This window comes from Miscanthus floridulus, chromosome 16 (genome assembly GCF_019320115.1).
Source record: "Miscanthus floridulus cultivar M001 chromosome 16, ASM1932011v1, whole genome shotgun sequence".
Classification (NCBI taxonomy): domain Eukaryota; kingdom Viridiplantae; phylum Streptophyta; class Magnoliopsida; order Poales; family Poaceae; genus Miscanthus; species Miscanthus floridulus.
Genome location: NC_089595.1, coordinates 56,974,318 through 56,997,470, shown reverse-complemented (window position 1 = coordinate 56,997,470; position 23,153 = coordinate 56,974,318). Strand labels below are relative to the sequence as shown.

General features: G+C 37.8%; 1 protein-coding gene and 2 pseudogenes across 1 annotated transcript; 1 reads left to right on the top strand and 2 right to left on the bottom strand.

Moving 5' to 3' along the window:
- Nucleotides 1-9,592: 9,592 nt before the first annotated feature.
- Nucleotides 9,593-11,440, top strand: LOC136510714 (protein FAR1-RELATED SEQUENCE 5-like; annotated as a pseudogene).
- Nucleotides 11,441-11,725: 285 nt separating this feature from the next.
- LOC136512670 (uncharacterized) lies at nucleotides 11,726-13,596 on the bottom strand (annotated as a pseudogene).
- A 159-nt stretch (nucleotides 13,597-13,755) lies between these two features.
- On the bottom strand, nucleotides 13,756-17,596 carry LOC136510713 (uncharacterized). Its single transcript, XM_066505071.1, has 10 exons — nucleotides 17,447-17,596; nucleotides 17,296-17,358; nucleotides 17,167-17,220; nucleotides 15,457-16,101; nucleotides 15,153-15,326; nucleotides 14,653-15,117; nucleotides 14,502-14,576; nucleotides 14,367-14,412; nucleotides 13,839-14,068; nucleotides 13,756-13,773 (listed from the first exon to the last, which is right to left on the bottom strand). Exons 1-10 carry the CDS (start codon nucleotides 17,594-17,596, stop codon nucleotides 13,756-13,758), a joined length of 1,920 nt encoding a protein of 639 aa, XP_066361168.1.
- Between the last annotated feature and the right edge of the window lie 5,557 nt (nucleotides 17,597-23,153).

Genomic DNA, 23,153 nt, shown 5'->3' with positions numbered 1-23,153 from the left:
AGAGGGAAGGAAAGAAAAACCAACGACGTCGTCTGGGTCTTAAAGCTCGGCCAGGAACGCGCGGACTCGACACGCAACGTGCTCCCCGCGCCAGCGTGAAGCCAAGGGCAGTTGCAGGCATGCCTAGAAGGCCGGAGAAAGGACACCAGCGGTGGGGCGGTGACGCCCTGTTACCAACTCGATTTTTGAAGTATTTACAGATTTGCCACTGCGTCGATTTTTCAAATTACTCACAAATTTTCTAAAGAAGTTGAAAATCTCCAAAAATGAAAGTTGCTCAACTTTTCAAACTCTACAACTTTGCTTCAAGGAACATTTTCAAATTCTGCCTCCATTTTGAAATTTGAATTTGGGGTGCATTTGAGCATTTAAATCATTTCAAAATTACTCCAAATTTTATATGTAAACTTGAAAAACTTTGAATACCAAAGTTGATCCTTATAAAATAATCTTCAACTTTGCATTTTGCCTCAACCCCAAATTCCACATGGATTTTGAATTAGACAAAAGGGGCAAAAAGGACCTTTATGATTTGAATTTGAATTCAAATTTGATTTGTCTACCTTTTTACTTTAACTTTGATTTTTGACCAATAACATGGCCCATTAGGGTTATTTGAGTCAAATGACACATGGCCACACATGATCACATGAAATTTGACCCTTATGGTCATGATCTTTATTTAGGGTTTTGAATCACATCACATAAAATAACAACATTATGAAATAAAGCTTATTTAGTGAATGCATTCAAAATTTTCTACTTTATGAATGCTTTGCAATGCATATGATGACATGTCAAATTTTAGTGCTAGGTCAAAACACCAAAGGTGTTACAATGTGAGCGCAGACCTGACGGGGACGTTCAGGGTGCGTAGCCACACGGCATGAGCGTGCGCATGACAGGGACGTCAGAGGTCCTGCTGGCACCGAGGAGGTGCGTGTGCTCATGGCTGTGTGACTACGTCGGAGGTATGGCAATACTCGGGAATTGTAATACCTTGTTGGAATAGGGTACTCCGATAAGAGTCTAGCGAGGATGCAGCAGAGCTAGCCATGGTGCAGAATGCGCTCGGCATAGAGGTACCGCCGCCCACCATTACCGGGCGCCTCGGTGGCGTCCTTGATGTCCACGTAGGCATGTGATTCATTGACGTACTACTGGGTCTTCCCAGCGAGGTACTTGAGTATGTGCAGGGTGCTAGTGTTCATGCTAGGCTACAGTAGCTCATCGGGTACCACCACCGGGATGTGGTCCAGCCCCCGCGCACGCCACTGTAATCTCCAAGCGATGCCTTGGGGTGACAGCACGGGTCCATGTACATGGTGCCAATGGTGGAGGATAGCACCACGCATCGCACACCGGCGTCGCCCACGGCCTCAGCGACGTTCCGTATCCCGGTGATAATAGGCTGATGATCTCCTCCTACCAGGGATGACACCATCATAGCCGTGGAACACTACAAGAAATGTGTCATCTTATGACGTTTGTTCCAGAGGCACTTAAACTTAGTGACATAACTAAATGTATGTCACAAAAAATGTCTTAAAGTTAGTCGGATTACTTATTATGATAATATTTGTCAAGTCATAAACAACAATTTGCAAGGCATAAATCTATTGTAAGAATGGTGTGTTTTAAATTCCTTTTAGCTAGGTCCCATTCATGAACAAAGTGTAGTCTCACCTTGTTAAAAGAAGGATCTGTCTACCTATCATTTGGTTGATTTGGCCTATCCTATCATTCGGTTGATGGATGAGGCCAAATCAACCGAATCTACAAGGTGCCATAATCACATGATCAAACACAGATAAACATATGAATTTAAGACCCTCTGATCTACATCCAACGATGAATCATACAAAACAAACAAATTAACAATTACAAATTAAAAATAAAATCTGACAATTATAAACAGAAGCAAAATTAAAAAAGAAACAAAATTTACATCACCCATACACCAAAATTACACTGCATAGATTAGTGTAAATATGCAAATATGAAATTGTAAATACAATTGAACAAAAAAACAATCCAAATACTAGTTAGCCAACAATCAATTTGACCACAGCATGCAAATAAACAAACAAAAATGATTTTTTAAAAAAATAAAGGAACATGAAGCAAAAGCTGTACCTTCAAGTCAGCAGCAGTTAGTGCCTCTTTGTGATAAAACCAGAGATTCTCCACTACTAAAGGGAGCAAATAGGAAATCTTGAACCCTAAAAAATAGCAAACATTTGAAATGTTACCTGTCAGCTAAAACACTCAAAAATACAATTTGCTTCAGAAGGATTTGCCAACAACCATGAAAAACAGCTGCAACAATGAATCAATGTGGTGCAAACATCTCATCTGTTGCATCATAGGCCACAAACAAGAGAAGGAGCTCACAAATAAGAAAAAAGAACACATTGAAAAAAATGTCAAGAATAACAGCAAATAATAGTCACCAACAATACAAATACTTCAAAAATTCAAATGTTTACAATTTTTTTCTATGGCAGCCAAATGGCAAAGATAAATAGGACATATACTTCACAAATTGATAAATTCCCAAATTTACACTAATCTCATACCAAAATTACACTACACAGTTGACTGTAAATTTAGAAATAGGAAAATGTAAATCCAATCAAATGCCAATGTAAATGAATGAAGATGAAAATGATAGTCTATTGACTACATGAATGGTAGATATTGAAAAGTGTGAACATGTCAATGAGCTTCCACTTGCCATGCATGGTGTCATACTTGAACATGTACACATGACAAAAAGTCAAAAATCAAATAAATTCCAAATTTTTTCTATGGAAGCCAAATTCAAAATAGAAATATGGCAGATACTTCACAAATGCCAGAAATTCCAAAAAAATCTATGGAAGCCAAATATAAATAGGAAATATGGCAAATACTTCACAAAGACACATACAAATCTACAACACAGAAGATTAGAAAGGTGAACAAGGAAACTTACGACTGCTTTAAAATCTGCACTGCTAAATATACAGCTTATGTCAACCAATGAATGAATTACACATCATAGTTTAGTGTAAATACAGAAAAAGGAAATTGTAAGTGCACTAGTGAAAGATAAATCCAACTATATCTCACTCATACTGCCTACTAACTACATGAATAGATCAAAAAATTGAATACTCACCAACAAAGCAGAAAAGACAATCAGCAAATGCCTGTCTCAGCCACTATCCAAACAAAAGTGGAAACAGAAACAATTCCACATTAAAATCCACCTCCACCTCAGCATACCAGAAATAACAAAAACAAAAAAGAATCAATCAAATATATGTAACTTACATCACCTTGTCATACAAATTACACTTGAAAGTTTAGTGTAAATACATAAAAAAGAAACTATAAAAACATTGAATAAACAATGTAAAAAAGGCATATGTCAATGATTGCGCCTAGTAACTACATAAACATGTTAGAACTAGAAAAACACATGCAGAGCATAAATCTATTAAAACTTTGAGATATATAAAGCCAAAGAGAAAGACACTCACAGTAAGTTGAAAGACACTTAATTCCAATAACACAGCATTATAACAGAACCAAAGGAACCTCAAAATAGTGCCCTTTACACACACAGAGCCAAGTAAACAGATCAACACAAATAGGGAGTACCATGTATAGCCAAAATTTCACATACACTAAGACCAAAACAAACAGCTAACCATAATTGCAAGAACAAATACACAGTTAGACATACACTCAGAGAAAACCAACTTACTCTTTCATTAAAAAATTCAACATGGACATCCATCATTGCTATCTGCATGGCACAAAAAAACTGGGTCACACTCAAACAAGCTATTGTACATAGAAACAAAAAAATTATAGAAAGAAAATTACCTAATAGGCTAATCAAGGTAATCAAAGAAAAACATCAGCAACACAAATTTGAAATAGCTCCATCTCAGTAATTGAAAACATCACCAAAGAAATACACAAAAATACAAAAAAATTTAAAAAAACGTAGAAGTAATATTTATTACAAGCACCCACATAATAAAGTACCATACAAATACTAGGTTCAAAAAACATAAATTGTTCAATTGTTACAAACACAGCTTGCCAACTAAAACAAAAGATCTAGAAACTAAAGTTGCAAAGCACCATCCTACTGAGATGGATCATCTTCTCCCAAAAGATTTAGCTCCCAGCCATAAAATTTGAATCATCCTCTTCTAGTCACCTTGACATAGACACACACATTCTTATTAAAAAATCTAGGAGACACCAGCCCAATTAAAACTTCTAAGATCCATAAACAGGAGGCTGATAGGTAAAAGGCCAAATCTTATCAACACGAAAACTCTGATACGAATCTTCAGCTTTAGCTCTGACACCAATACTCAGAACACGATAAAGATACATTATGCCACCACCAACCAAGAAAGAAAGGCCAGCCATCATATTTGCATCTTCTTTGTCTTTAACTAGAACATAGACAACGCCATTCTCGGAATCTAAGACAAACTTATATATAGCTAGCCATTCTTTACCTCGGTTCTATCTAACAGCCCGACCAACAAGTTTAACACTGCTCAAACCTTTGGCAGCAATAAGCCGGTTTTGCTGGCCTGGAACTAAACCCAAATAATCAACAACAAATAATGATACATCTTCGTTGTCCAAGGTGAATGGGACTTCAGCATTAGGAACCAATGAATTTTGGGGGAAACAACCTAAAAATATAAAAAGATCTATTAACATAAAGAACAAAAAAGTGGGAAAAAATAGTACAACACATAGGCACCTCTTAAAAAACATCACAAAAAAGAAAAAACACATATATATATATATATATATATAAGAATCTAAAATATAGAGGAATAAATCTCAAATTAATGATTCAAAGAAAAAAAATACCTTGATCATTACTGCAATACCGAAAAAATCAGAGTGGGAGTCCTTCCTTAAAACAATACTTTTCACTTCATTGAAACAAACACCATCTTAATCCACAGAAATCTTCCAAGCGCGATGCACAATAGTGAAATCATCATCATAACATAAAACATAAACAATGCCATAGGCCTCATCCAGACAAATTTTAAGTTCCTTCAAGAGATGCTGCCGACAAATGTGCTTCAAAGCACGAAAGACAATCATAACGTTATCTTTACCATGTAGATTTCCATGCAACCTAACAGCCATCAACCGAGCCTAGGAAGAAACACTTCCAGCAATAGGTGCATCCAAAGCAAACATTTCTAAAACATAACTAGAAACATTTCTCTCCTCCATGATGAACCTTCCCACCATAGGATCCATCTGAAGAAATAAATCACTAAACTTAACTAAGACTGGCCTAAAAAAAGAACTAAAATAACACTAAATTCATAAAGAAACTTAAAGCAACTTAACTATCATATGTTTCCAATATAGTACATATACAGAAAAAAAACTAAAAGTAATAATGAGATACCTAAAGCTGAATCTAAAAAGAACATAAGACATAAAAAATGGAATGAAACAGAAAATACTCAAACTATAACTTCATGTTTCTAAAACTAAAAAATACAGAGCACTACTCATAAAATACACACACAAAAATAAAAAAGAACTAAGACAGAACCTACTTCTGAATCTGTACTTCAATTAATCCAACAAATACTGACATTGACAAATACTCTGCTTAAACCAACAATACCTACAGATAACTCAACTGTGAAAACCAAAAGGATGGACTTTCAATGAAACATTGAGCTGTAATTTTGGTTCAAGTGAAATTGAACCGTAAGATCTGTAATACTAAGACTAAAGTGTAAAACTCAACTTCTATCCAACATGCAACACAAGCATGTACTAGAAGCTGAAACTACCTGGAGCATTTGGCGGCATAGAAATGACTATCTTTTCAATAGAGCAGTCCCAAATGTTAACTCGGTCCTGTACCTGGCCAAGGAGGAGGCTGCTTGGTGGAGTGTGGCAGGGGTAAGGGGATTTCCCTAATCTCTGCCCGAACTGCAACTTAGGTTTCTGCAGGGGGTGGGGGGTTCGTGGTTGTCCTTGTAACTCTTTTTCGGTGATTTAGCTTCTATGGTCTAGTGGGTGTGTGTGGGTGTTTGTGGGTTTCAGTCTCTGTAAGACTTTCTTTTCTTCTACTAATATAATGATACGCAGCTCTCCTACGTGTTCGATAAAAAAAAAGAAGCTGAAACTAAACTACTAAAAATGGACTATAGAGCTGACCTCTATCCAACAAAACCAAAACCAGAACTTGATAGCTAATATTGGTCACTAAAACTAAATAGAATTAAATTAGATAACTGAATCTAAACATGATTGCAAAACTACTGAACCTTTACTCAATAGGCTAGACTAAGACTAATAAACCGAACTAAACCTGAAACTCAACCTGATTGCTGCAACTAAAATTGACTAAACTGGAACAAAAAGACTAAAATATCATTTTAACCTGAAAGGAAAATAGAAAAACTAAATCTCAATGAAAAATACTCAAACTATAACTGCCCATTTTGGAGTCTAAAAAATACAGAGCACTACTCATAAAATACACACACAGAAATAAAAAGGAACTGAGACAGAAACTACTTCTGAATCTGATCTAACAGAAATTGAATCTAAAAAATACAAAATAAAAACTAAATCTGAAAAATACAAAACACTACACACAGAAATAAAAAGGAACTAAGACAGAAACTTCTTCTAAATCTCATCAAACAGATAATGAATCTGAATAATACAAAAAATACTCAAAAAGTAAACAAACATAATCTGATCTAACGGAAAATGAATTTGAAAAATACATGACAAAAATAACACATGAACAAGAATCACCGTCATATAACAAAAAGAACCAAAAGGCAAACTGTCTACATTAGAAAAGAGAAAAGTTCATATGGAAAGAAAATGAAAAACTTACATGCACGTCCAAAACCAAGGTCGGAGAACGAAACAAAAGAAGACAACTAGAGAGCACAAGAACGCAAACTCTAAGATAAAACCTAGTCTTTATAAAGAAAGGGAGGACAATAAAAAAGGGAAATTGAAATAGTTGGCTGTCCAGATACAATGGGAAGAAGAGAAAAGGTCACACGGTGGAGTAAATAGAGTAATAACCGCGGGGAAGGTGAGACCAATAAAAAAATCACACGGTGCAGCAAATGACAACCACCAACTAGTTACTCACAAAAAATTGACCTAACAGGCCACATACTAATCAATAAAGACCAAAACAAAGCCAAATGAATACTAGGAAGCCCAAAACAGCTACCAACAAAAGAATGGGCCTAAACAGGCATTGTAGAAGTAAAAAAGCCCAAAAGAAAAAACCCTACACATGTCTTGAAACCTTACGCATCAGCTCACGAAAAAAGCCCAACTGAGGGAGCACGCATATCAAAGGCCCAAAACAAAGACATATAACAAAGACAACAAGGGGCAAAACATAAAAAAGAAAGACTTGGCCACCAAGAAGGTCGAAAAACATAAATCCAGAAAATAAAAAGGCAAAAAATGAAAGAATCAAACTTACCTATGCGTGAACACCATCTAGTCGACACCACAAAGAGATACACCCAAAATTTAGATCTGAGCATAGGATTGAAGCAAAGGAAGAATAATGGAACCACCAGATCGATCCAGACAGCTTCAGCTGCATAAAGATGGAGATAAAACAGAGGTAAACACTGCATCCAATCAAAACTACTAGACCTAATGATTCTACAGGTACATTACAGACAGATTGTAAACAACTTCTCTTCCAATTCTACATAAATAGTCATATTTTGTCGAATAAGAATTATAGCCTATAGATTGCAATAACTCACTGCCTACTCTAATTAATAGGTACAATTTACCTACCTTGCAACAAATCCATTTGGAGAATCAACTTCAAGACATCAAAGGAACGAATGGGAAGGCCACTTCAGACAGATGTACAACTTGTAGGTATGAAATAGGAAAATAAAGTTACAAAAGCTAACAGCAGGTTGTATAACAGATCACATATTGATTTACAAAGAGACGATGGCACATTAAAATCAAGCACAATTACAGAAGATGAAATGTCAAGAATCGCTGAAAGCAATACATACCTTTCTCAATTACATACTAGAAGCAAGGTAAAACAAAAAAACTTCTCCTAGGAAAAAATGCAAATATATATTACTACCAAAAAAAACATAGTAAAAACAAAAATAAAATCAATTTCAATTTACACAGGAAAGCTTAGCAGGACTTCTAATGGAGCAAATCACGAACTCCCAAGAAGAAGTATTCTCAGTAAGCAAATTTACATTTCCAAATTCTTTAACTTACATCTACTTTACAAGTGTAAATTCAGTGCATGATTAATATAAATAATTTGGTTTCATGTTCTAGTTTTCTCAAGAAATGCAAGGGTCATATACAACATTGCTGCTGGGTCCAGATATATTTTAGGTAAAAAATGCCAAATATATAGATGAAAAATTCAATAATTGTACTAAAATAAAAATAACTCCTATGCATTTTTTAATGAAAATTAATGCAGGAAAGTATGCAACCCTAGGAAGCAATAACAGATTTGTATAGAGGAAATGACTATGACATTTGTAATGCAGAAAAAGGACAAGAGCTAAACTAAAAACACAAAATAGACTCAGATATAAAAACTTAAAGAACTTGTCTGATTCATATATAAACCTATTTTGTAGATGCCAATGGAGAAGATGAACATCAATCCTAAAGAGAACAATGAATTCAATTACTCACTTTCAGAGTATCAGGTAAGACTATTTACACACCAACTCAGAATAAATATCAATTTACTATAGCAACATTGAGTAACAAAAACAAACAATGACCACTTATAATTACATATTCAGGATGATGAGATCAACAACTAGGATCAAGACTACTTAACTCAGAATGAGGAACCATGATGGCAAAATAGAATCTTCAACAACATGCAACTTCAAGAGATCCAAGAAGTGACACAGGTTGTGGCAGAAGATTTATCAAATACAACATTAGAATTGACAAAGACAATGATATAATCATCAAATATTAAACATGTACAAGTAGAAGTAGACAGTACAGAAGCCAATGACAGTCAGTAACTAACTGAAGAAGAGATAGATGAATTCATCATAAGAGAACAGATAGCAGCTTCAAAAGGGAACAACATAGAGATCAATAGCAAGTATACCCCACAGTTAGAAATGCAATTCAAGACTAAAGATCAAGCTCACCACTTTTTCAACTTCTATGGATTCATCGCTGGGTTTCAAACCGTAGTAGCACATGTCGCAAGAACTACAAGCAAGAAAAGGAACAATGATATAACCAAACTCACAATAAAGTGTCATAGATATGGAAAACCACCAAAGAAAAAAACTACAAAGCAGTAGGAGACCAAAGTTGACAAAGATATTGGAAAAAGAAAGGACCAAAAAGACAGACAAATGTAGCAAACAAAACATATTGCCAATGTGTTATGGTGGTTAAAGAAGAAGATGACATATGGAAGATCATTAGACTAAATTTAGATCACAATCATGAACTGTGCCTAGGCCAGAGTAACCAACAGTTTAGTGGTCATAAATTTATGACTGAAATGGAGAAGGCACTTATAAGGACTATGAACGACAATAACATTCCTACAAGAAAAATGATCTCTATATTGTCATACCTCAGAGGAGGACCCACAACATTACTAGTGAAGAAAAAGGATGTCAACAACTTCATAACAAAGATAGATATGACAAAGGTGCTAGACAACTTGAGAAAGAAGAAGAGTGAAGATCCTACATTCTTCTACAAATTTGAGTTAGATGATGAGAACAAAGTCAAGAATAAATTTTGGAGAGATGGACCCTCCCTAAAATATTATGCAGACTTTGGAGACTGTGTCAGCTTTGACACAACATATATGACAAACAAATACCAGCTGCCATTTGCACCTTTTGTTGGAATCACTGGACATGCACAGACATGTATCTTTGGATGTGCTTTCCTACAAGATGAGACAACAACAACATTCAAATGGGTGCTTGAGACATTCCTAGAGTTAATGGGTGGGAAACACCCCGAAACTATAATAACAGACCAAGACAAAGCTATGAAAACAACAATTGAAGAAGTGATGAAAAACACAAGGCACATGAATTGTCTTTTCCACATCAAAACCAAATGCTACTCAAAGAACATCAAAGTTTTTGCAGCTAAAGACGGACTATATGAGGAATTCAAAGACATAGTGAACAACTCTGTCACAAAAGAAGAGTTTGAGTACTTGTGGAGTGAGATGATCAAGCAAAGAGACCTAGAGAACAAGTAGTTAACAAAAAAGTGGGAAACAAGGAAAAGATTCATACCAGTTTACTACAAAAATGATTTCTTCCCTTTCATCCAAAGCACATCAAGAAGTGAAGCTACAAATGCAAGATTCAAGGAAAATGTGGGTCCAACCTATAGTATTATTAGCTTTGTGGCAGAGTACCAATGCATAGTTGATAGTATAGATAGAGCAGAGAACCTAGAGGACCACTACAGCAACCAAAAAAGACCAAAGGAACTACTTTTTGGGTACACATTTGAGAGGCACGCATAAGAGTTATACAATAGGAGCATATACAAGAAATTCTAGGTTCAACTAGCAGCTACTTCAACACTAACTTACAAGGAAATGAAAGAAGGAAAGATATTTGAAGTCTGGCAAAGAAGTAACCAAGTATACAAGGCACAAAGGATCAGGAGATATATAATCCTAACTAACCTCACACATGGCAAAGAAGAATTCAGTTGAATCTGCGCCAAATTCAGCAAAGACAGCATACTATGCTCTCATATCCTAAAAATCATCATAGAAAAGGAAATTAGCACAATACCATACAAGTACATAATAGATAGATGGAGGAAAAAGGATATATGAATGATCAAGCAAAGAATAGAGGACAAAACAGTCCAAACAAGTTCATTGCTAAGATTCAATATACTATCAAGGAAATCTGCTCTTATGAATTCAAAGGCAGCTAAAAGAGAAGAAGCAACATATTATCTTATAGCAGAAATGGACTAGATGAACAAGAAGAAACAAAAGGGGAAAAAGAAAATGAAGACTATGATACAAAGAACCAGATACAGGATGAAGAAAGAATACAAAATAAGGGCAGGCCAGAAAAACCAAAGAGAATGAAGACACATATAGCATAGGTAAAGGAGAAAATAAGGATCAAAGAGAGCAAGAAGAAGAAAACAACAACAAATGAAAGTTTAGGTAAAAATCATATAAATTAGCAAGTAAAATTCATTGCAAACATAATATCATGACAAGACTGAAAAAATATTAACACAACTACATTCACAACTATATTTCTTCATCACAGGATCGCCAGTGAAGCCCAACTCGAAGGGATTGAAGAAATCGACAAAGAAGAAAATGACACAGAGACAAGCAACTTAAGAGGAGCAAGCAAGGAGTAGGTGAAGACCATGAAATTAAAGGAAAAGTGAAGTTAGCAACAAGATGAGCTATATGTAATACTGAATAGACTTCTCATATGTAATAGATCCTTAGTTCAATGATGTGCAACATAGCACAAGCATATTGTAAACCATGTCCTTAAGTACTAACCTATATATGACAGGCATATCAAATGTCCACAAACACCAGGGATAGCTATACAAGCTACGAACACAACATCAGCCAACAAAAGCAAAAGAAAAAAAGAAAACACTTAAGCAACAGCTACTCAGAGCCACCGTCCTACAACAAATAAAAATATACAATGAACATAAAAAACAAGTCAAAATAATATAAACCTATAAAGGTTGTACAATACCTCACTCATATCATAACTAATGACTAGAGTCTTGTTTCCTGAATTTGTAGGATTGAACATCATCTCATTTGCTAATTTGATCCTTATATTTGCAATGTCATCTCTGCTGAACACTAAAAAAAGACATGATCTCGGCGAAGTCCAATGCTCAAGGAACATCATAGTATAAATTCTAGAATCAACACTACATGAAATTTTAAAACAAAAACATTAAATGATGAACCCAAAAAAGAGAATCGTATCAAACTCTAAAACTAGAAAGACTAGAACAAATATGGTAGAGAAACATATTCATTCTCTGGAGACTGCTTGGGCACACTTGGGTATATAACACCATAATCTTTGAACTTCATATCACGCTTAGCAAACTTATCCCACCAAAATTTAAATTCTAGGATCTAGAGCACAAAAACTAATTAAATAAACAAACAATTAATAACAAAAAAATACATCAAGAAAAAATAATTGTACCATCTTTTCCCTAACATACTACTGGTAAGCATGAACTTCAGAAAAGTATGAGTCAAGAAACACAAACTTCTTATCCTTGATGTCGACAACAAATACAAACCAATGATCTTCATAGAAAGTTGGGAAATACAACTGCATAAACAAAGACACATTATAAATAAAATGATTCATAACAAAACAAAAACTAGAATGATTCATAATTCTTAAAAAATGTTAAAAAAATACCATGTCTGATTGGAAAAGAGGCCTGGCCCTGGCAGAACGTTCAAAAGCTGTCATCATCACATCCACAACAACTTCATCATGATCGTTGAGAAGACTGTCCTTAAATATAAAGATATAATAAGGAGAATGAATAAAAAACAATACAAACCTGAATTAAAATAAAACAAAATACATACTGAGATATTAGAAAAGAAGTAACGGTGCTTAGAAACATTTGGATGTCCATCAGGTCGACAGAAAAGATGATAGCAAAACACAGCCACAACAAATTTATTAACTTTACCACCTGGCTTCATAGATTCACCAAGCGCCCAATAGGTACAACGGACACCTCCAAAGTACAAAGCATCCAAACTACAGATAAGGGAAAAAATTAAACAAGGAAAAACCATCATTCAAACAGTTTGCTAACAAATAAAACACATGTAGATACTAAAATCAACAATACAAAACAAAAAAGACCAAGACACAGAAGATTACTTTGCTAGAACGTGGTTTAGCCAAACCACATATAGCCTTGTAGTTTGCAATTTTAGATTTTGAAACTTTGAACTTATCTCCCATGACAACAAAATCATCAATAAGAACTCGACTTGGATAAACCTTCCATCTAGCACCATGAAGAGGAATTTTGCCACTAGTTGAAGAATTCCTAACCTTGAAATCAGAACGATTCGTCGAACTTTTAGGATCAATTGAAGAATCAGCAGGAAATCCATGAGTTTTGCCAAGGGATAAATAAGGACTCTATGTGCTCATCCTTGATCTTGATTTTTCAAACTTAGAATTGTACAAAGCATCTGATTTCTTAGTCTCAACTCTAATAGTTTCAGCAAAAGGCCTAGAACTAGTACAAATAACTGGAGAAGTATCCTAAATTGATGAACAAACATATATCAACTATAAATATGCAAAAGAAACAAACAATGAATAAATATGCAGGAAAACTAACATTTCCTTTAATAGCAGAACCATGCATCCTCTTATCAGAATTATTAAGGACATGGGAAACAGAAGCCTTTCTGGGAAGATTGGGAGTAATATGAGGAGATCCATCATCAGAGAAAGGAATGGTTTGCATAAACACAAGAGCCTACAAAATTAATCAATAAAAAGAGATAAATCACTATGAAAAATGTAAAATTATTACAAGTGGCATGACAGAACAAAGATGTTCAAAACAAAAAAAAATAAGACATAATTGAAAACTAACCTCATCTCTACTGTTCAGAGAGTCATTCTAACTACCTTGCGACACCTAAAAATGAAATGTGAGCATCATAAAAAAAAGGTCATCAAGCATAGAAAAATATAAACACATACCTTCGAAGCAACAAATCTTGATCGATGTCGACAAGGAGATGGAGAAACAGAATCACGAACTGTAACATTCTCTTTATCAATAACAATCACATCTCTGTTAAAATCAGAACAGTTGCCATGAGAACCAGAACGAGAACTAGCATTAGTTATGTCACCCAACGGGTTATGAACAGTAGCATTGATAGCACCAGACATAGACTTCGATCTCTGACTTAAAATAGCACAGGTACCTACAAAAAGGATAGAGAATCAAAAAAGATAAAAACATGCACGGGATACAAACAAAAGTCATAAAATCTAGACTAACTTCAATGGAATGCATTAGCATATATATATATATATATAGTACAGTAGAACAAATAAATAAAATATGGCTAACCTCATACCAACTACAATATTAATAACTAAAAATATTCTAGTAACATAGAAAACTATATTAACACTTCTAATTGTATAAACAACTAAGACATGGAACAAAAGAAATACTATAAATATAGCAAACACATGAAAGAAAAACAACACCCTTACTCTTTTTCAGCTTAGGCATAGTCTCCTCCAACTCAACATCAATGACCTGAACAACACAATTTAAATTAGAAACCAATGAGAAAAAGGACGAGTAATTATTAATTTCAAAAATAACAAAATAAAGTTATTACATACATTTTTAGAACCAGGAACAACAACATTCTTTTGTGCTGATTTCGATGTAGATCCAACACAAGTATTGACAGAACCCTAAGAGACAAAATTAAAAATAAAATGTAAAATCAATAACAAAAAAAGAGAAAAAAATAAAGGGGAAAAAGGATACCTTAGGAGCAACAACATTAGCTTCTTTTGGAGCACCATCAGATATAACATCAGCTACATTCACTGCCCTTGCATGAACATCTGAACCAACACCATCATCAACAGTAGCATTGGTCTGAGCAATAGCTTCCATAATATCCAAGACCAAATCCTTTGTTCTAACATCAGTTCTACACACATGACGCGACATCCTTGCAAACATATCTTGAAACTCTTTCAAAACATTCCCAAGAGAAGTGACATCCATGTTAAAAGACAAACCACAATTAAAGCAATGTTTGTCAATCAACTTAGATATTTTTAGCTCCAGACTTAAAGGAAGTTTATAGCTAGAAACCCTTTCCATCTTCTCACAAAACTCAACATCAAGATCATCAACAGACGAAACTGTCTTCAGACGATATATATATATATATATATATATATATATAACACAAATCAAATAACAACTAATCCCCATTGAACACTAAAAGAAAAAACATAAAGGAAAATAGATCAAACCTTGTAATAGCAAGTTTTCTCAAACTCAAGCAATGGTCTGTAACCATAAACACTAGGAGATCTAAGGTCAAGATTACAATAAAACTGAATCATATCTTCCTTCCATACCAAAATTCGAGGAATGAAGTCTACAACTTGATGTTGACGAAAATCAATGTGATCCAAGTAAACAACCTTACAAGGAAGCAAACAAAGCAAATACATTATAACCTACACCTAATATTCAAATCAAACACACAAAGAAAAAATAACCTCAAAATACAATAACATATCAAACATATTTACACTTAACAACTAAACTTACCGCAAGATAGTATAAGCAACCTCCAAGACCTTGATAGTGTTTCAGTTTATCATTCTTTCCTCTGTTGAAAGCCTTGATATGATCCAGTAGCCATTCCAACACAAAACCACACCAATTGAACTCCTTTATGTGATCAATATCTTCAAAAACACCTAAATATTTGGGACTTGGAACAGTGTTGGTATTTGGGCACAAAAAACTGCTGAAAGCAACTACCATGAAGCAAACAAACATATCTTCATCTGATAGATCGTCCTTATTGATCAACTTATCAGCAAAGAAACAAACTAGAGGAATCTTATCATTTTCAAACTTTGATAAGACAACATCCTTACCAACACTTGGATCAGGTGGAAATGGTCTAGTACCAAAAGGAAGGCCAAGAACCAAATGAACTGACTCCTCGGTAAGAGAGATAACCTTTCCATCATGAATAATATCACCAGACTTGGAATCAACTAAACGTGCAACCCACGTAGCAAACGGCACAAAGCACTTATTGACCAACAACAAAGAACCATAACCATAGCTCTCAATGACAGCCTTCTTCTTAGGGGAAAGAGCAGATATCACATTCATGAAAGCTGTGGGAGAAAATCTGGTGAAGCCATCTTTAGTCTTCTTTACAATTTTCTTCTTCTTAGACTGAAATAAGTAGAATACTTCAAAAAACATATATTGTAAAGAACACAAAAAATATAAAAAAACCATATGTTCAGAAAAAGAAAATCAGATTGAGGTGCACTTCATGGCAAGGGAGAAGAAACCAACAACTTACTACTTCAACCAACTCAAGGATTTACTGCAAAACAAAAACCGTTGCTCCACTGCTAAACAGAAAGACAGAAAGCAGCTGCTAAAAACTAGCTGTTGTCTGAACAACCAAGAAACAAACAAAAGAGAAGCACTATGCAGCTTAACTGCTACTAAGGATGAACAGAGAGGACACATCACTAGAACTAGTGCTCTAGAATAGAGACTAATAGGAACATTAAAACTAAAATATCATAAACAAACAGGAACATCAAAACTAAAAAATCATGAAAAATATAAAAACTAAAACTGAACAAAACAACTTCTAAAATTGAAACTAGTAAAAACATTGCAATCCCTGATTAATAGTAGGACAACTACTACAACATTAACAAAACTCTAGATTCATTGCAAAATTTCCAATCCCTAATTAAAATTAGGTCAGCTAGTACAACATTATAAAACTCCATATTCATACAAATCAACTTGGTGCTTGACTAAAATAGACATATTTGACATAAAAATCTACAACCTAGACATATTTAAAAAATCACCACGCACAGCAGATTAGCAATTCAAGACTCCCATGAACAAAAACTAACTAGATCAACTCTGAACACACATAACTTAAGAAACAAATCCGGTTTAACACTTGGATCAACAGATTTAACATCCACTAATCCTCAATTAACTACCATTTTTAGCAAAGAAACATAAAGTACTTTATATCAAAATTCAAAATCAAGAATCGCCATCTCCAACCCTTCACTGTACATAAAATACAAAATGATTGCATATTACACAAAACAATGAAGCAATTTAATAGCAATGAAGCACAATTTCTACGGAAACATAAGAACAAAAACACTAACACTCAAAAAACAAAAACTGAAACTGAACAACATACACAGAAAGAAATAAAACTATAAAACTGTTATAACAAACTAATCAAATAACCTTATGCTTCAATGCCATCTGAAGCCTCCTCTTCATAGTCTTAATTTTCTTAAACTGGAAAAAGGAAAATGAAAATTACAACATAGAAACAAATAAAAGTGTAAAGATACACGAAAAAATTGAACATACATCTTTTACACACTTCTCATACAAAAGACGGTCAAAACTTGAATGATCACCGGAGGAATCACCCTGCAATAACGAAAATAAATACATAAAAACAAAGATACATATAAAAAACCTTTAACAATTAATTAAAAATAACAAACAAAAAACTCACTTCTCCAACAAGCTGAATTTCTAAAAGTGATTCATAGGAATCATAATCCACAAAAGGCAGCTGAGAACACTGGATATCTTCTGAACCAACAGTTTCTGAATCACTGGCGGAAGATAAATCAACTACACCACCAGGCCTTTCCCGAGCCATCAAGACTACAAAGAAAAAAACTGAACAAAAAAATTATCAATAATGAAGCAAACAATAAACTACTACCCTAAAAAACAGTCAATACTTCAATATCAAAGAACCTAACCAAATCGATCAATTAGACAACAGAAATACAAAAAAAAAGTAAACCGATAATTCATTGCTACTAATCAAAAGCTACAAAAACAAAAAAAAATACATTGTATTTATGAAGCGTTTAAAGTAACAACAACATAAAGGACTACAAACTAACACACTATCTAATAAACAATAACTGACAAATCCAATAAAAAACCAGGGGCTAAATCTATAGAAAGCACAGACTAGCTGATTTGCAAAAGCACCGAGTAGAAAGAGATTACACATTCCAAATCCCATAAAACACACACTACTACACAAGTAACACCACCATCTAATAGGCTACATGAAGCATTTCATCTAGAGACAGCAGAAAAGCACCGGAACCATCAAATCATCAACAACAGACTGCCATACCATCGACAACCAAGCAAAACTATGAACCAGATTTCGTTATCCCATATCAGCAAACTTACAAAACGGGCCTAAAAAAACAAATCAACAAGCTACTGCCACAGGTAAAGGACAGGCAAATCACCAATCCCCCATATACCAAACCCACGGCAACAATCCACCAAACAACAACGCAACCATCACCACAAATCAGAGATTCAGTACCAAATAAACGCGACAAACACATCCACATACCTCAAAAATCATCGGAGCAACAATTACAACAAACTTTTACTAGCACCGCAACAGATCAAAACAACAAGTTCCAAACACGCACCGGTCATGGCGACGGAGAATAGACTCAAAACTTAGGACAAGAATATATGCATCAATCAGATCTAGCAACAAAACAACCGTGAACACATCAGTCCTATCCAATACAACATGGTGAAGATTATCCCCACAATAAACAAACGCCTAGATCTCAGACACTCACTCGAATCTCTCGACACGCCCAGATCAAGCAAACCAAGCAGTTGCTAAAAAAAATAGATCGCGCTGGTGGATGAAACAGACCGGAGGTAGATAGACAGACGTACTAGTCGATGCGCCGCTGGGCATGGCACCCCTCGCGAAGCTGCCGTCGCTGAGGCCAATCTCGGGCCAACCTTGCCAAACCCTAGAAAATCGCCTGCCGCTACGAAGAACGAAACGCTAGGAAGAAGACGAAGAGGAAATGAAATGACTAGAAGCGGCGAACGGACCCTCCAATCTCGGGCGCGAGTCCCAAAATACAAACAGTACCGTCGACAGCTAGGACCCACAGGCTAGAGACGCAAAAACGAAGAGACATCCGAGGATTCAGATCTGTAGACACAAGTCAGATCAATGGCCCAGATTTCAGTTGATCACAATCCAAATTTCAACCGGTTGAGATATGGCTTTCTCGTAAAAGAATTTAATTTTTTTTATAGCAATCTTGTACAACCATGTTATGCTCCATATCTATTTTTTGAATTTTCAGACCACATTACGATATTTTTTTTTTCTGTCCGAGTCTCCAAAATACAAAAAATAATTTCCTTGTCAATGTAAACAGTACACACATACAAATTGATTTATTTTCTGTCGGTGTAAATATTTCTTCGATGGTATTTTTAGTACATAGCGAAAACTTAAAAAGAAACTTAGTCCACCAAATTCTCCCGCCGGCCGGGCTGAGTGTGAGCGCGAAATAAAAAGCCCAAAATTCTACCTCCCGCGCTGACTCAAACAAATTTGGCGTGGCCGAGCTGAATTGCTGGGTGCGGACTCCTCCGGGCGCCACACACTCTAGGAAAAAAAAAGAGGGACGCATCTAAAAAAAGCCCTCCCAACCACAGAACTCCACAGAGCCGAGCAACCCTCTTCCCAGCACCGCACCCGCCGCCTCTCCTTCCCGAACACCGCAATCCCGCAGCACGCCCACACCTACCTCCCCGGCCCGCCTGCCTCGTGCTGCCTGCCCTAGCGCCGCAACCGCGCCTCCGTCGCGCCGCCCATCTGTCTCCATCGCGCCGCCGTCCTCTCTTCCCTCCTCTCCCACCCGATATCTGCCGCTGGAGGAGATCCTGTGACCACATATCCACAGCTGCAGGAGCCCGTGAAGACAGTTTGAGGAACCCGCAACGAATTCCTCCACTCCATGCGGGTGGCGAATCTACGGCAAGCTGGTGACAAGATGTTTGCTTCCTCCCTTATTTCCATTTATGTTCTAGATCTGAGGTCTAATTTGATTTCTTCCCCTTCCTGTGTTCCCATAGATCACAGCCTGCTCTTCTCTGCTCTAGGTTTGGCTGGGAAGGGAAATCGTCTGGAACCCTAGAGCTGCTCGAGAAAGGGAAGGTCACTCCAGACTGCACATGGAAAAGGTCGATGGGGGCTGCAGCTAAGGTGGATGAACTAGTGTTTGTTTTTAAGAGATCTAGTAGTTCATGTCATGACCGTAGAAGTCAAATACTTATATCTAAGAACATCACTAGTGTAGTAGTATTCCAGTGAACCTGCAGGGAGGGCAAATGGAACATTGATTTTCTTTTCAGAGATGTTGAATTGTGGCGAGTAGCAGTACAGCAGCTCAATTCAGTTTCAACTTTGCATTGTTTGTTAGATTCATAGGAGAAGGTCAACGGTTTTAGATTTATAGTAGAACCTGTCTTTGCATATTGATTGCTGAATTTACAACAGCTGCTGAATTTGGGCCGGTATGAGTAGAATGAATTGCATGATTTGAAATGAATTGCTACTGTTAGGAAGTTAAAGTTGCCAATTCCTAGTAATCTAAAAGTTTTTTTGGACATCTCAACTATATTGTAGCTATGCATATGAATGTGTTATGTTTACTTGAGTAAATTGGGGAGTTATTATTTGGGAAAATTGGTTTCATAGCACCCAAAGAACGGGAGATCCAAAAAATACCATCGAAAGTTTATCGCACCGTAAAGTACCATTGAAAGTGAGCATCCGTTTCGCAATCTAGCACTCTGTTACTTTCGCTGTTAACGTCGTTTGTTGGCACCGTCCGTGCCTTCGTCTCACTCAATAACAAGCAGGAACCATGGGAGGACGTGGGGAATAACCTGTACATTGCATCAACCTGGGCAGGCGTAGTGGTAGAGCAAGGACATGCCCATAGGCTTGCTGTTGCTGAACATCGTGACAAGGCCTGCTTGGGCTATGGCTTCATACGACAGCTAGTCTTGTACTCACCCTGTCGTTGGCAATGAAGATCCCAGAAGCGTTCAGCGGCATCGTGCAGGCCTAGCAGACGTCGAGCTCCTTGCCGCCCTCTGCGTCGCCGGTGCTGCAGAGCACGCCGTAGCCGAAGATGATGTCGCACTGGCAGCTCTTCTTGCACGCGCAGGCACTGGGCATGGTGCTGTTGTAGACCAGACTACCACCAGTGCCGAAGCGGTCGCTCTTCCCCCAGCATGCGATGGAGTAGTTGCTCTTGAGGATGCCGCACACCGTGTCGCGTCGGCCTCGATGGCCAGGAAATCCATGTTCATGTACTAGTCCGGCACTGTGGGGGTATTAACCCCTATACCCTTACGGCTAGGCTTGGGCCGGCCCGGATCAGGGGGTCCGGTCCACTAGAAGACGACGCGCGGCCTAACCAACTTGTTCGGAATCCCGCGCAAGGAATCAAGACAGATTTGGAGATCAAGCAAGATCCTAGTCGGTTAGAATAGGAATCCTTATCCGGCCACCTATAGCAATTGTAACTAGCTAGGATTAGTTTCCAGATCTGTAACCCTGCCCCCCGGACTATATAAGGCGGGCAAGGGACCCCTCTAAAAACATCTCTTATTGACATACAACAATACAATCAGACGCAGGACATAGGTATTACGCCTTTACGGTGGCCGAACCTGGATAAAACCTTGTGTCTGTCTTGCGTAATCATCTTGTTTGTTGCTTGCGCATCTGTCTGCCGATAATCTACTACCTTGGGCATACGCTTAGGTAGACTGCCGACCATATTTCGTCGATAGTGGTGCGCCAGGTAGGGGATATGCGTACTGCTCTCTAGGCGAACAAGATGGTCATCATCCCCGATTCCATGGCTATGCCGAACGGCCTCACGTTCACCATCGGCCAGATCACCTAGACCACCGGCTTCGACGACTTCATCGCCATGACCCCGGAGGTGGTGCGGGCTCAACCTACACCGACCACTGCTTCACCTGCATCGGCTACGTCTCCGACCACGGAGGATTTGGCTTCGACCACGGTGGATCTGGCTCCGACCACGGTGGATCTGGCTCCGACCGTGGTGGATCTGGCTCCGACCACGCCAGCGTCGTCTTCAGCCATGCCGACAACCCGTCGTCTGCTTTCTCGCTACAAAAGGAGGCAGATCGACAACACCAACTTGTTCGACTCCATTGATCGGGTCGGCACCAAACTTGCCGAAACCCTGGCTCTGGTAAGTTCGATTCAAAGTCAACCTAATGAGTAGGTAACTACGACCCACAACAGATCTACCTGACCAGCTCAGGCTAGTCATCCTGCACGACTCAGTACGGATCTCATGGTCACATCTTCTCCTGAAGGGCGCTCCATCCGTCGCCGGCCAGCCCCTGTGACGGGTCTCTAGCTCTCCAAGTATGAAACCTCGATGGAAAACCACCAGGTCCAGCCCTACGACCTGCACAACTTCGTCAACATGGTCCGAATTGAGGATTATCAAGAAGGATCGGTCCACACAGTTCAAGAGGGTGGCTCAAGCTCCTCGTCCGGCATCGCATCTAATGCCTCCGTCCACACCGAGCTCCAGCATCATGACGATGAAGGCGTTGAAAATGATCTGGATACCCCAGACCACGCCCTGGGGTTCTCGCAATTCCCTTCCTTCCCACCAAGGTGAGGAGACTTGATCAATGTCGTTAGTAATGACGAACCGCCGGCGGTCGGCGAAACAAAACAAGAAAGGCTAGTACGCGAAGCACGCAATATTGACCGGTTTAATCGCCGACAAATTGAAGCCGAGGCAGAAGAGGAGGCCCGACGCATAAGGGTCTAGCCATGCGACCTTAACAATGCTTTTGACAGGGTGGGGGACAAGCAGGTCTTCAGGACTCCAAGCGCCAACGTAGCTGTTGCTATGGTGACAATGCAACGACTACCCAACACCCCAGAAACACAGGCAGTTCATGATGATATACAAGCTTACCTAACGGCTGCTATGGCCCAGACCGCAGAGATTGTAAATCAAGCCCGAGCTCCATCCGTCTCAGTTGAATCAAGCCACAGCTGCCAGTACTCAAGTCGCTCACAGCCACCCAACCAACGTGGCTCGCACAACAACTACCTATCAGACAACCATCAAGGCAGAAACGGTGGCCATGATGGTGGTCGGGACGACAACCGCCGTCAGGAGGACAACCACCGCGACGTTCGGGATGACAACCGCCGAGACAACCGTGATAATCGCCGCGATAACCACGGTCGTAGGGTTAATCAGGATGGCAACCGAGATTGCCATGATGGCAATAACGATCTTCGCCATTACCTCGGAGGACGCGATCTGCGCGATCGCATCAAC